This window comes from Ictalurus punctatus, chromosome 8 (assembly GCF_001660625.3).
Source record: "Ictalurus punctatus breed USDA103 chromosome 8, Coco_2.0, whole genome shotgun sequence".
Taxonomy (NCBI): domain Eukaryota; kingdom Metazoa; phylum Chordata; class Actinopteri; order Siluriformes; family Ictaluridae; genus Ictalurus; species Ictalurus punctatus.
The window spans coordinates 26,819,090-26,834,825 of record NC_030423.2 but is presented as its reverse complement, the minus strand read 5'-3'; the positions used below and the strand labels follow the sequence as shown (position 1 = coordinate 26,834,825).

Sequence of the window (15,736 nt, the reverse complement as noted above, 5' to 3'; positions counted from 1 at the left end):
AGGATATCATATCGAAATCTCTGTCTAAAGTAACACTATAGATCGAGATTACAGTATCATTACGCATAATGATGCGAAATGAGGTAATGAGCCCGTCAGTGTATCGTTACACACTTGAGAAGTGTGTTACAATGAACATTTAAAAGACACATCGGTAAGTGTGAACAAAGGAAAAACACAATGAGGAAACACCGCAATACCACAAACACCAACATTAAAGGGCCATAATACAGTACTGAGTTTTCAATACAGTAAAGTGGTAACGTGATGAGAAAGCTTTCTGAGGATATCACAGGGAGTGAATAAGCGAGGAAATACACAGTGTATGGAGAGGAAGTGTGTCTGTCTGTGCCTTGGTATTGTATGTGAGTGAGTGCATTAGAGAGAGAGAGAGAGAGAGAGAGAGTAAGCATTGTGCGTTTGATATTTCAACACCACTCACTTCAAAGAGCTGATGTCATCCTGTTACATCTCTGTAAAAGCTCGTGCTCTTACCGGCCACCAGCGATCATATCATAGGATTTCTCACTGTTGCATCATCACTCTAGGTGACCTGCTTGATCTCTAAACCATGCCATGCCTTTTCAATCAAGCCTGAAAAGAGCTATCCTAGTATCATGCAATGTGCTGTGCTATTTAGAGAATGTATTATGATCTCAGTCATAAAGAACACGGTGATGATCTCCCCAGATAACCTCGCGTAGGCTTATGTCTGTTTTTGCAACATTTCACGGGCTCCCTTTCATTCTTTGCTGCTGGTGGTGGTCATGCTTCAGATGCCGCACAATCCATATTTGCCCTCTACGTTCAACACTGATAGGTTACACATCAAAGAGAAGGTGTGGACAGTTACAAAAAGTCGCTTATTTTTTCAGGAGCCTGGGGGAGATAGCGAACAGAAAGGTCTCTGTCATAGTTTCCAGAGTTATCACCTCCCCTGATAAGAATTTTGAAGCAAACATTGTGTGTTTCTAAGAATAGTTGAATGTTGAAACTGAAACGTGCCACTGCTATTAATTAGCTTGCATTTCCAAGGATGATGGGAGCTGGATCGAAGGGGAGTGGTGAACAAATCTCGGCAGGTTTCTGATTAGGTCATGTTTGGAAACAAAACTGAACCACGCCAGAAGAGATGGCTAGACAATAGACATTCTCAAAGTGTAAAAAACAAAACAACAAAAAAACAACAACTTTTTTTTATAATCACAGAGAAGATTTATTAAAGAAGCAATAGAACATGACAGGGCGTGTTTCTGTTGTAAAAAAATGATCCACACTGGGATGATGTAATGCGGCTTGACGTGAGGTGATTTGCCAACAATTACAATGTTTCATTTATTAATAAACGTCATACTTTTTATCTGTTTACAGTTACATTTACTGTTGTGGCGCGTCCAAGTTAATTCTCGTTATCACTTACGTTATTGCAGCTCTCTCTCTCTCTCTCTCTCTCTCTCTTTCTCTCTCTCTCTCTCTCTCTCTCTCTCTCTCTCTCTCTCTCTCTATATATATATATATATATATATATATATATATATATATATATATATATATATATATTTTTTATGCGGCGTGTCATGTTACTGATAAACCAGAAAGCTCAAAGTCCAGAAGATTCTCCCGTGGAGTAAGAAAACGTCCTGTTACAAAGCGCTGACTCCTGGAGACTCCTACCATAAATGTTAACGGAAAGCTTAACAAAATCTTTTTTGATGACTTGTTTTGTGTTTTTTCCCTTTGTTTAATAAATAACAACACTTTTTTAAAAATAATTATTTATTCATCATTTCCAAAGATTATGCGAGGCATCCACCATACAAGTCCCTGTGAATGGGCTGTTACTATAGAAACGATAACGTATTAGAAAGAGCGCATTAATGTACAGTTAATATACTGTTGTTTTAGTGTCAGAGCTGCTGTTATAGAAAATGAATCCACAGATTCACGTGTATAACATTTCGTATTTATTTCTCCGAATAAGTAGTGCATTTTATACATTTTTTTATTTCTATCTACAGAAACTGAATCAGTTATACACTATACATTTTGCATCATATTAACATCACTTAGTTTTTATCTAAATTTCACTTAGATTTAAGTTTATTTGTACATGTTTTTAGGGCAGGGATGTTTGTATTAATCCACTCTAATGATGACAACAAGAACAACAACAAGAAGTTGTATAGTCGTTGATCATAATTTCCATCACTGCACCATCTTTTTTATTTTTTTTTAAACCAACAAAAAAAAAGGCCCACCGGTTATGTCTCAAAGACCTCAGGGAACCATGTCACTATAATATATTTGATTAACATTTTAATAAGTTCAACAAGGCAACATTTCAGGAGTTGTAATTGCGCCTGTACGCTTTTGCACACATGCAATTGATTCTGAGCTAGAAAATCTCCCAGCAGTTTACAGCAGTCAAAAGTAATAAATTGAACATTGAACATTGTCAAGGCCTCCAGTGCAGTGACACATGACTTACTACGCCTTACTCATGAGCTCAGATGAGTTCTGTCATCTGTACTGTTACTCCCTGGACGCCGTTTAAGCCTAGTCTGTGAATTAGCCTGGAAATGTTATATGCGTCTGGAAAACCAGTCTCTTGGGTCTAGAATATAAAAATCTGGAAAGATGAAAAAGAGAGTGGAGTGTTTCCAAGGACAGTGAGATCGCTGTCCAGACGTGGTGTGTCTGTTTGCCTTGGAGTCTGTTTAACGCTACGGTACTACACAAGCTTCGTGTGGGAGATGAGGCGCATCCGAGCGGACTTGACCTTTCAGCGGGGAATCCCTGGCCCGCCTCAGCTGTTTCCAAGGAGACGGACTCTCACGTTTCACATGCGAACGCTAAAAACATTGAACATTTTATGGCTTACTCGCTATACTGTTCAGTTTACTGTCTGTCATTCAGACCCATGGTGACCGTTGTACTGATTCTAACATTAAGCACTACCTTTGATATGTCATTTTTGAAGACTCGTAGGAATCTGCACCTTTGTACCTTTGTACCGAAGCGGGTGATAAAGCCGGGGTGATTCTCTGTCTCAAGTGCTTTCTGTCTATGCACAGGCTGTCCTGTTGGCTGTGTTTCAGTCTCGGTCGACATTCTTTCCATTCCTCATTAGTCTATGACCCAGCTCAGGAGTTCGTCCCAAAGAAGTCCTGGTAACTCAGACTGAGAAAAGTGTTCAGGCCATTACATCACCCACTGCCACGTCCAGCCATGCACTGTATGTCTTTCAGGAAAGGAAACTAAGACACATGTTGACACTCACTTGGCCCACTGCTAACAATTTCCAATCTAGGTTAATCAATCATTTTGATTTGTCATCTGTGAGAGTAGTGTCTGGCAAGCATGGGCCTTGTAGTATTCCATATTCTTCCCAGTTTAGTCTGACCTGTTACCATCTGCCAAAACACAGGTCGAGCTACTCTAACTGGTAGACCACCAGCAAATGATTTTCCAGTTCCCATATTACTGGTCTAAATTGAGCAAAAAAAAATTTTTTTTTCCTTGTTACCATAGTGTTGTGCAATTTTTTTTATGATGATCTACCAGTTTGACCAGCTCAGCCTGTGTTTTGGCAGCTTGTCAGACCAAGTTGGATTTTTGATGGGTTTTATTTGAAAGGGTTGTCAATTCTCATTCCAGACTGATATTGTGAAAGAAAAAAGCTTTGATGAATGAGGAAGTTTGTGTCATCGACCTCAGTTATTTAGTGCACAACCACTGGCTATATACTCTGATGTAACCAAACCTCAACAGGATGAATGCTTGTGATTGCACCACCTGGTGGTTCACTGCCTGTGTAAACCACAACAGTAGACCTCCCCCACGCTGAGGAATGTGTAGGGCCTGGCCTACCAGTTTATTTGGAATGTCGGTTGCTTGGAGACTCAACACATCCGGAATCCTACAGGTTTCCTAATCCCCACTGCAAACCAGGTGTACCTGAGGCGCAGGTAAGCTGAGCTTGAGCAAGTTCAAGACAGCATGTGAGCGTCACCTACGGAACAAGACCTTTTATGGCCTGCCTGCTGAAGCACATCTCATTCCAGGGGTATTATTTTTTATCTTGTTAAACAACTGAGGTAAAGTTAGTGTCTCTAGGCCATGTAAATCTGGACATACTGTACTCCATGATTTCACAAGTGTAAATTAACCATGCCATGGACTCAGTTCTGCCATTAGGGCTGTGCCTCTTTATTTCATTTGAAAATGTTGGCATACATGTTTGCAAAAAGCACCAACATGCCTTCCAAAAGAAAGCGCTATGTTTATTTCCACTACAGTGTGTGCCAAATGAGGTCATAGGTGAACTGTGTTCATTTCTTTGTTTTCATGCAGGGCAGCCCATGCATGGGGTGAACCCTTATACCTACGCACTCGATGCTATCTGATCAATAACACAGAAGGGGCACAGTGGGAGTTCCCATCTGCCTCTGCCCTGCATTGCAATCAGACCAGCCAGGAAACTGAATGCAGTCATCCGAGGGTGCGGCTGCTGTATGCGGGTGGGCACACGACTGACTCGGAGATCTGTTTGGAGGAATAAAATGGAAACATTTCCACAACACTACTGGACCACCCTGTGATCATGAATGCCTTGTTACATGATGTCATTCTGTCTGATTTGATGGTGCTGTTTCACCAAAAACAGTTTTAGCCATGTATTATTGGCAGTTTGATGGTAGAACCCTCAACTGTTATACCACAGAATGGTTGAATTCTCAAATCTGTTGGGTTATAAGGTTTTCAGCAGCTCTGACAGAGGTTTATGTTAACATGCTCGTTCTAATATGTTAACATTTCTAAGTTCTATAGTAACAGCTCATTTGCAGGGACCTGTAAAGCAGACGCTCCACATAATCTAAATCTAATGATTCACCTCTCCATCCATTTTCGATACCGCTTATCCTACACAGGGTCACTGAGGAGCCTGAGGCCATCCCTAGGAACTCGGGGAACAAGGCGGGGGACACCCTGGACAGGGTGCCAATCCATCGCAAGGCACAATCACAGACATTACGGGCAATTTTGACACGCCAATCCCTGAAGCACAGGGAGAGCATGCAAACTCCACGCACACAGACAGAAGCGGGATTCGAACTCCCAACCCTGGAGGTGTGAGGAAACTGGCTAACCTCTTAGCCACCATATAAAAGGAATAATTTCACTTCAATGTTATTATAAAATTATCAGCTGTGGGTTGGTAATGGGCCTTTCATTCGCATTGGGCATCACACCACTCCGTCATTAATTATTTTCCTATAACAGGATGCCCTGTAACAATATATTCCTTACTTAATAAATATTAGGAAGACAGTACTAATACTGATCATTAATGAAGCTGTTTGTTTCCACTACATTTCATTTCACCAGCAGTGTTATCAGAGACATACTTGCTTACACATACTTGCTTAAGAGTATGTACTTAGTTGTACTAAGTGAATGTTAAACTTGGGTCACTCCCTGCTAATGTACCTCTTGAGTTATCAGTTTATTCAACACAAACTATTCTGGCTCCATACCATTACCAGGGCCATTTTATTTTGAAGTGCTTTGAACATTTTAAAGAGTGAAATATATTGTTATTTACACTTACTACACTTATTAGATCAAATAATAGTAAAATACTGATTCAGTCTTTTTGTATATTCATAGAACAGTCACCACTAGGTGGTAGTCTGAGTCTATTCATGACTTCCTGAATCGTACCAGATGTATCAATTGCAACCGACCCACACTTCAATTTATGTTCCATTATTTGTGAATAGTTTCCATATTTAATGGTTTGAGTTCTTGCCAATAGGCTGGTTCACACATTTTCAAGCTCATTGGAACGAAAGACTCCGAGAGTCCGTCAACACAATACCTACCAGAAAGAAAACACAGGATGCATAAATTGTAGTGGTGAACAAATACCTTTAATTTGGTAAAACTGTGTGTAAAAATATAATTTGGTAAGCTGTTATCATTAGAAAGCATTCGGTACCTTCTATAATGTTTAATTGTTTATCCGTTGGTGTACATATTCACCTATCCAACTGCTCTAACTATTCACTTACAGTGAATTATGTTTTAGTGTAAATATTTAAATTTGGAATTAATATCTACAAATTCAGGAACATGCTTGGACTGCACCTGGGATAGCTGGTGTGAAGTGAAGTAGGTGCTAATAATAATGCTTATCGAGTTATTATAATTCCCCAAGGTCAGTAAAATTAGTAAATAGTTTTACTGGGTGTAATCTGTTACAAGCTCCTGGTAACCTTACCTAAAAGCTTGCATAGCACCACATACTATAAATGCAAAATCTTGGACTATTTCATGCCCTCCTGCCACCAGCAGCAGGCATATTTGTTGCTGGTTTGTGGTAGCAGTCTGAAGGGGTAGAATTTGGGCTTGCATTCATCCCAGTAGGAATGTAATACATGCTCTCTAAATAGCTGTGATCCAGCGATGGATGTCCTTTTACGTCCGATTTTGGCGCCTGGCTTGCTGAGCTTCCATATCCCATGGTGTTTTGTTGGAGTGATGTCGGGACAGAGGGCTCTGGATGTCGTGGTTGCTGGGCAGACTGGGGATGGGGTGGCATTGCATATGGAAGGTACTGGGATGCATATAACCCTTGACCAGGGTATGGACCCTGGTATGGAGCAGCAGTTGGAGGATACATACTAGAATTGGACATAGCCTGTTGTGGTATGAGAACTTCCACATATTGGCCAATTTCTGGATCAAACAGCATTTTTCTCAGTGGCTGCATTGGCACTTCAATGTAAAAGTACTTCCCAGTTTCAGGATCTAGAAGTACACGACGGGGACTTTGACCATACCCAATCCCACTTGCATTTTCTGGGTACAACACACCTCCACCCCCAGGACCATCACTTCCATATTCATGACCAAAAGATTGTGGTAGTTCTTGTGGATTGAAAAACTGGGATCTAGGGTCCAGAGCAGCTATATTAGGTGAACGACTGTGCTCCTGATAAGTTGCCCCACTTGGAGCTTGTGGTGAACGTTGATTACCTGAACGTCTGTCCATGTGCTGAGTAGAAGGTTGCTGTTGCTCATTACCATAGGGTTGTATGGCTGGTGCAGGGCAGGTATGGGAGTGGTGCATGGGCTGAATCATGGCTGGAGCCTGTTGTACTGTAGCTTTCGGTGAGACAGATGGGTAATTTGAGGGTTGGACATCTGGTCTGCACTGATGAGGACGGACCTGGGCCTGTGGTGGAGCTCCAGGGTATGAAATCACCTGACCTGGTGAGCGAGGGGCTGGTGGTGTCTGGTTTTGTGAGCCATGGTAGGTCTGGCCAAATTGAGGGTGGGTACATGATGTACAGGAGCAAAGAGAATGTTTGGTGGTAGGATGGTATCTGTTCTGCCTTCTTGGGGGCAAATCAGAAAGCGGCAAGGGGCTAAAACTTTCTCGTTCATCATAGCTGGGTGGATCATCTGATGTAGGGAAATGAAAGTCATCTGTATGTAACTGGTTATTAGATGATGTTGTCATTATAGGCTGCATGTAGGTATTGGCTTGTGAAACTACTGGTAAGGTTTGATAATTAGATGCATAAGAAGTTGCTGCCATCACCTGTTCTTGAATGTTCTGGTGTTGCTGGTTGCTGGAGTTTTGCACTGAAGTGACAGATGCTTCTTGCCTGACTGTAGTGGCTGTTGATTTCTGAGCAGAACATGACATTGTTCTGATTGGGATAGTTTGAGGCTTGTGGCTGGACACAGCTGACACCGCTAAAGTTTTTGTATCGCTTGATGCAGCGTTGGTGGACTGCTCATTGTGCAGCACTATTGCTGATGTCTCAATTATTTTAACATCACTCTTTAAATGTGTTTTCTCTTTTAAAATAGATGTTGTTGGTGTGATGTCTGTTTTAGGAAAGTCGGTTGATGTTGACCTAATTTCTGCAAAGGGTTGTTTATAGCTTGGTTTAGGCAGCACAGATGGTTTGGGTCTGTCAGTGGATATTGATCTCACTTGAATGGGTAACTCAATCTCTTTAGATGTTGTTACTGGCATTGCATGAATTTTTGTGTTGCTAGAAAATGCTCTTACCTCCACCTTGCTTGATGCAGCAACTGTAATGTCTTGTTCTTTTGGAGGTTCTAACAAATCTCCTTGACTCTGGTTGTCTCCTGTTTTTCCGTTGGGAAGTACTCTCACTTCCTTAGGCTTTGGCGAACTCCTAACCTGTAAGGTACCTTCACTTGTCTGTAGACCACTGTTTAGGGATGTCTTCTGTTCAGGAGGTAAATCAGCATCTTCTTTTTGAACTTTCTGGGATTCACCTGAGGTTCCCTCTGATGCATAGATCTGCAAGGGGACCTCTATCCTGTTGATATGCTTAGCTTTAGCACCTGCCCCTTCACTCAGGACGTCGCACACCCCAATGTCAGCTTGCATCCCCTTTTCTTTCCGTAGCATTGACACAGAATGGCTACTGTTAGCAGTTTTTACATTGGGGGAAGTAGGGCTTGTTGTCTTCTGCATAGACTTGGATGTGACATCCTGCAGAAATACTAACGTTGATATTTCCTTACTTGATGGTCTAGAAGGCATTTCGAGTTTTGTACTCTGTTCACAATCACCAGATTTGGATATGCTGTTGCATTTATCCAAACCAACAAACAAATCCACATCAGAATGTTGAATGTTGGGCAAGGAAGCCTTGGTTGTTATTTTTGTAATATCTATATCATTTTGTATCGGTGAATCCGTTTGTGTCATCTTTGATTTGTCAGCAGTATGAGCTTCATCTTGTTGGGTGTTTGATTTATTGCAAGATGTTGTCTTGTCTTTCCAGCTGATAGCTTTGCATTCAATTTGCAAAGGATGAGGATTTTCTGGTTGCATTTCCTTCTGTTTTTCAGGTACTACATCCTCTACATGCTGAGTGGTACTTGAGACTTTGAAGGACAGGTTGTAGGTGTTCTTTACCAGCTTCCTGACATCCCTTACTTTATGTATAACAGATTTTGTCTTGTTTTTTTCACTACCTTCTTCAATGTCTGCCTCAACCCCTGCTTTGAGTCTCATTTGCTCTTCAAGTGTTTCCTCCAACTGAGGTTCATGTATGGTATCTTTGGATGTTTCCAGTTCAGGACAGAGAGATGCCTTCAAGGAAGACTTATTTTTATCCTTGATGGTACAAGACTTGAGAGTGATTTCAGGGGTTTTTGACAAGAACATACTGCTGCTGCCCTCCTGTTGTTTATGGGTTTCCTGTGTCATGGGGTCTTTGTTGTCACTGTTTGTCATTCTGCTCCGTGTGCTTGCAACACAAATTGCAGTACACTTTGGGGTCCGGTTAATGCCACTTCCTGAGTCAATGCTGTATTTCTCTTCCACCTTACTTTCCTCCTCCTCCTCACTGTTCCCAGAGATCTGTTTCTTAGATATTTTGCTTTCAATGGCATCAACTGTTATGGGTCTTATCTGATCCTTCCATAAGGTTTTACCCTGAAATGCAACACCTGCAGGGTTGTTGTTAATAGGTAAAGAGTTAGCTTTGAACACTGGCTTGGGGGGAACCTTGGGCCTGTAGCTCCTCTTCTGAGGATGAGGGCTTCTTTCCTCTTTGCCTGCAAAGTCCTCAGAGGACAAACTGCATTCAGAGTGTAGGCTGGAACTCTGCCTCTCTGCAGTACTTGATTCCCCTGCAGAGAGAGTTTCAATGTGTTTCTTTTTATTCTCAAATGGTTCACTTCTTGAAGATTCTTTCTTAGTGTCCATTTTCTTTGAGAGAACACTTTTGATAATGCTGGAAGCCATTTTACTCTTGGGTGAACTTTCATCTAAAGATGCAGACTTCTGGAGCATCTTCTTACCAGTTTTTATTTCATGTTCACCTTGAACCAGACCTTCCTGCATTGATGCTGGGGTGCTATGTTGACGAACAAATGTGTCCCACGAACAGGTCTGTGTGGCCAGTGAATCCAAAGCTTTTCCTTTACTCTCAGTAGATTTTAGTTCATCAAAGTTTCGTCTCTTAAATTGGATCTGTCTTTTTGGTACCATCCTTTTTCCTCTCCTGGTTTCCTCCTTGTTCTCCACTGCTACATCCACGCATTCAAAACTACCCATCTCAATACGCTTTGCTGGGTCTAGTGTACCATGGGGTAAAAAAGAAGAAGTATGACATAAGACGTCATCACTTTCACGTAAAGAGTCATGCAAATCTGCATAGGAAATCCATGTAGCAGAACCTGAACTGTCAACTGTAGAAGGCTGTGAAATATTTGTAGATGACCCACGGCTTGAATTGTAGACATCCAAGTAGTCCACCTGAGGGCTAGATAAGCTCCTGAAGGCCTGGTCTGTGAACCACTTCACCTCACTGTCTGCGTCATCAAATTCACTTCCCATACTGGAAGTCTCGCTAGTACATTCTGAAGAATGACGACCAGCACCACGGGGATTGCTTTGAGAAGTCGATCGGACCCTCCTGGCACCAGTCTTGTTCTCTTTTTGCAAGTTCTCTGCTCTGAGAAGACTCTGTTGCCGCCGAGTTGCCAGGGGAGACTGAAAATAGCAAGGCGGAATTCCAGACTTTGGGTCTCGGATTGAGGGAGCAGGGCTGCAGTTTGCAGGCCCTTTTCTATTCCTGGTCCTGAATGACAGCTCAACCTGTTCCCCTCTGTAACTACCCCCTGCTATATTCCCCACCCCTTTTCCTAATGTATGCTCCTCCTGTATCACCCTTTCCCCACTCCACCCCTTGTTCCTGCATGACTGTCCTTCATACATGCTATGATTGTTACTATGTAAAACACTGGGGCTTTCCCCAGGTCTCATAGCCATCTGCCCAAATGTTTTTTCACTACCTGCTGATTCTCTTTCCAACATTTCTATTCCACTGTCATTACCTTCCTTTGCTTCCTTTGCAGTAGGTACTGGTAAAAGCTTTTTGGGTGTTTGCCATGGATTCAGAGAATTTAAAATGTTCTCATTCATCCTTTCCCAACTTTCTTTTATTTGTTTTACAGATAATTTGGGAGCAGGTCGCTCAGGTGATGAATCACTTATTGTAGCAGTTTGGCTGCAAGGTATTGAAGCAATGTCTGTGCAATCATCCCGAGGTAGACTGCAACTTTTAAGGGACTTTTTGTAGACAGTATCATCTATTTGACCTACATCAACTGGTACCTTTAATGGATGATCTACCTTCTCATTGACTGTGGTTGAAAGGTGATTATTTGTGTATTCCAGAGGTATGCACATTTCGGGTGCTGGTAATTGATCATTAAACCTGTCAGGTTGATATCTCATTTTAGGGGAAGACACTCTATCTGTTAGTATAATTGAAGGTGTTGTAAGGTTGGAGATGGATAAATCCATATTTTTATTTTCAGTTGTGGGAATCTCATTTGTTCTTTCAGTGTATCTTGTTCCTTCTACATCAGGGGATGTAGTATCTCTTGGTATACTTAAATGTGATGGTTGTCTAGATATGCCTCGCTCTGTTGATGACAGATTGTAGACAGGTGAGATGCCAATGTTTGTGGGAAGTATGGTTGATGTAGAAGTTTTCATACATGTTATTCCATCTACATCATGGGACAAAGTATCTCTTGGTATACTTAAAGTTGATGATGGTCTAGATATGCCTCCCTCTGTTGATGAAAGGTTTGAGATTGATGAATTGGCCTTATTTATCTCATTTGTGGGAATCTCATTTGCTCTTTCAGTGTATCTTGTTCCTTCTATATCAGGGGACATGGTATCCCTTGGTATAATTAAAGTTGATGGTGGATTAGATAGGCCTTCCTGAGTTGGTGAAATATTAAAGACAGGTGAGATGGCCATATTTGGATCCTCATTTGTTGGCAGTATGGTTGTTGTAGGACTTTCTACACATCTTAATCCACCTCCGTCAGTAGATGCTGTATTTCTTGATATACTTGATGGTGATAGCGATCTAGATATGCCTCCCTCTGTTGTTGAATGGTCGGAGATGGGTGAAATGGCCAAATCTGTAGTCTCATTTGTGGGAATCTCAATTGATTGTTCTGTGTATTTTGTTTCCTGTACATCAGGGGACATAGCATCTCTTGGTATACTTAAATTTGATGGTGGTCTAGATATGCTTGCTATTGATGAAAAGTTGATGGGTGAGTTGGACATAATTGTCATCTCATTTGTGAGGAATGTAGTTGGTGTAGGTATTTCCACACTTCTGATTCCATCTATATCAGGAGATACTGTATTTCTTGGTATACTTAATGTTGATGATGGTCTAGATATGCTTCCCTCTGTTGAAGAGAGGTTGGAGATGGGTGAAATGGCCATATTTGTAGTCTCATTTATGGGAGGTATGGTTGACATAGGACTTTCCACACATCTTGTTCCCCCTACATCAGGGGACGTAGTATCTCTTGGTATACTTAAAGTTGATGTTGATCTAGATATACCTCCCTCTGTCGATGAAATGTGTGCAATTGGTGTGATGACCACTTTTTCAGGCTCCTTTATAGGAGGCATAGTTGGCATAGCGCTTTGAGCATATCTCTTTATACTTAAAGTTGATCCTGTTGGTGAATCGTTGGAGAGGGGTGAGATAGCTATAATTGTAGTCTCATTTGTGAGAATTGTAGTTGACGCAGGACTTCTCCCACATATTATTCCATCTACATCAGGAGATGCTGTGTCTCTTGGTATACTTAAAGTTGAAGGTGATCTAGATATGCCTCCTTCTGTTGATGAAAGGCTGGAGACAGGTGAGATGGCCATGTTTGGTATCTCATTTGGAAGTATGGTTGAAATACTTTCCATGGATCTTATTTCGTGTACATCAGGAGACTCTGTACATCTCGGTATACTTATAGTTGAATGTGGACTAATTACGCACCTGTCTGCTGATGAAAAGTTAGAGGAGATAGTCATATTTGTAATCTCATTTGTGGCAAGTAGATTTGATGTAGGGCTTTCAGTATATCTTGTTCCCTTTAGATCAGGGGACACATTATCTCTTGGCAAAGGTGCTGATGGACTAGACATGCCTCCCTGTACTGATGAAAGGTTGTAGATAGTTGGAATAGTCATGTCTGCAACTTCCTTTGTAGGAAAAGTAGCTGACATAAAACATTCTGCAGATCTAAGTTCAAGTGAAGAAGCTTCAGGACTCAATTCACATATAAAGACATTTTGTCTGTTTTCTGGAGTAGAAGTAATGCTTCTTGGCTCAGGTGTAGGGCATAGTTTGGAATCAAATGAGGAAACAGAACCTTTGTCTGTAGGTGTAAGCCTATAATCGCATTCATGGTTCTCAGGAGTGAACGTTAAATCTTCTGGGCCAGCTGACCAAATCTTGTTCTTGGGTTCTGGTGACGGGCAGAGAGTGAAACCAACAGGTGAGTGTATTATTATTGGTGGCTCTGAGGAGCTAACATCCAATGAAGAACCAGAGGGTGAGCATAACTCACTAATCACACATGGTATCAGTCCTTCTGTTGCATCTGAAAAGGACGACAAAGTACTATGCTCCGGTAAGATTACTGTTTCTCTTGTTTCAGAAGAAATAGTGAGGTGTTGAGGCATAGATGCTACATCTATTTCTGCATTACCCACAACATAAGTAGGTAGAGATGCGGTGTTAGGGTCATCCGAATCTTTATTATCACATAGAAATGTACCTGTGTATCCCAATTTATTCGGTACATCCTCATGTTCCAGTGAAACCGCCATTTCTCTCAGATCTTGTGTTTCATCTTTTGCAGAAGGATCAGCAGCTGTCTTCTGGAGAGGAGTAAAGTCACTGCCATCATTTGAAAAGTTAGGCAGAGCAACAGAAGACTCGCTTTTTACTGTTTCACAAACAAGTGAGAAGTTTTCTGTAGGTAAAATATCAGGCAAAGGGATTTTTTCTTCTTCCTCACCAGACCAGCCTAGATCATTATTCTCCTTAGGAGAATCTTCTGATGCCAAGTTACCAAAAGACTCTGAATCTCGGTTTTCTGAAAACGTGCTTTCTCTCTTTTTATAACATTTATTCTCTTGTGTAGAATCAGCTTCCCTTACCTCAGATGTTGTAGTGTCTCTCTGCTCTGTTATACTCCTCTTTTCAGGTGAGGAGTCAGGTGGGATTATCTTCTGTGTTGAATAAGTTTCCTTTTCTGTCTGCTTCGTTATACACCTGAGGTCAGGACTGATTATCTCCTCTGTTGAACCATTTTGCCTCAGCTCTGACGAGGTAGCACGACTCTGGTCTCTAATACACTTGTTTTCAGATAAGAGGTCAGGAGAGTTTATCTCCTGTGTGGAACCAGTTACTCTAATATTAGTGTCTCTAAATTCAGACCTTGATGTTCCCAGCTGCTGGTGAGATGAATTTTCAGCTTGCACTAGGCTGGTGTCCTGAGACAAACGAGATTCTGGCCAGTTTCCTGTTGGCTTGGGTGAGCCATTTGCAGAAGTAACTTCACTTTTGTCATTTGTGAAGATTAAATCACTTGCTGGTGTGTTTGATTCCTCAGTCTCAGATAAAAGTAAATCTTTTGTGTCTTTTGAGTCCTCGAATGTGTCACTCCCATCACTCAGATGCTCCGAACCATTAGCTGTATGGTATGAATCTGATGAATAGTTCACATCTTCTACTGGTAATTGCTCATCTACATCCTTTTTCAGAAAAGAGGTAGAGGCCGAGCTGCTGGAGAGAGAAGGAGACTCACAGTCATCCCCAAAAATGTCACAAAGGCAAGTCGTTTCAGATATGGCGCTACGATGGCTGGGGATACTAGTGATGTCAAAGATCTCCACACGATTAGGCCCATCCAGGTGCTGCAGGTTGAAGTTACATGGAGCAGTGCGGAGGAATGAGTAGCTGTCTCCCTCGAGAACCCAGCTTTCCATTGTTTTGCTCCAAACAGAGGGTATTGTTTCTTAACTGACGTTGGAGTGCCTTTGTGTTGTAGAAACGCAGCATCGCTCCATCTTCACCTTCCAAAAACCACAGGCGGTTTTGGAGCTGAAAAGATCAAGCACAAATGTACAGAAAAGCCTGAAATGAAAAGGTATTTCTAATATGACTTATTAGCTAAAAATCTGCTGTGGGCATTTCTGTATGAAATGTGCTACTACTATGTTATACTAAAAGTCTACAGGTATGCTGTAACTCTATATTATTAGTAAGAGATCATATTATATTTTCAACACTGTTTAACATTAGCACGGAAAATCTTCCAAATAACCCACTTGAATTTGATTCCCTTTTTATTTTTATTAAGATGTACGTATGTGCTAAGGTTCTCAGCAACAGTGTCTAAATCAGCAAATGAATCCAATCCCATTGATCATGCATTGGTTTCCAGTGCAGAAAGTAGACTACAGAAGTGAATCATTTCCAACAGTATGAATTTGTATTTACCATCCAATTTCAAATCATTGATCATAACTTGTTCGATATGTACTTGCCATTTGGTGATATAGTGTATCAGGCCATTTTGAATGGAATAGCACACCCACTGCTCAAAGCAACAGAACAGAGAGAAGACATGTACTGTACCGCATAGCTGAAGATGAGGCTCCAACAAGGCGTCTGCGTTTCTGTGTGCTACACTGACCCTTCGTCCAGTCAGGACACTCAGCACTGTGATAAGTCCAGCCCCCTAAACTAACACCATAAACCTGTAAAGGAATATCCACCTAAACTCCAGTCTGCTTCTGTGTAGCTCCAACGTCAACTGGAGCTACTAAAAACAAGTGGGA

At 41.5% G+C, this 15,736-nt stretch overlaps 1 protein-coding gene across 2 annotated transcripts; it reads right to left on the bottom strand.

Moving 5' to 3' along the window:
* Positions 1–5,911: 5,911 nt before the first annotated feature.
* Positions 5,912–15,705, bottom strand: si:ch73-43g23.1 (uncharacterized). Of its 2 annotated transcripts, none has more exons than XM_047157354.2 (2): positions 15,443–15,705; positions 5,912–14,996 (listed from the first exon to the last, which is right to left on the bottom strand). In XM_047157354.2, the coding sequence occupies exon 2, from the start codon at positions 14,879–14,881 to the stop codon at positions 6,335–6,337; it is 8,547 nt and encodes a 2,848-aa protein (XP_047013310.1). In that variant the 5' UTR covers positions 14,882–14,996; positions 15,443–15,705; the 3' UTR covers positions 5,912–6,334. The 2 variants fall into 2 exon arrangements, with proteins under 2 accessions (XP_047013310.1, XP_047013309.1); XM_047157353.2 differs by having other exon boundaries at positions 15,534–15,705.
* Positions 15,706–15,736: the final 31 nt, after the last annotated feature.

Excerpts from the sequence above, each read along its gene's own strand:
- si:ch73-43g23.1 (XM_047157354.2), bottom strand. The coding sequence starts at position 14,881 with ATGGAAAGCTGGGTTCTCGAGGGAGACAGCTACTCATTCCTCCGCACT.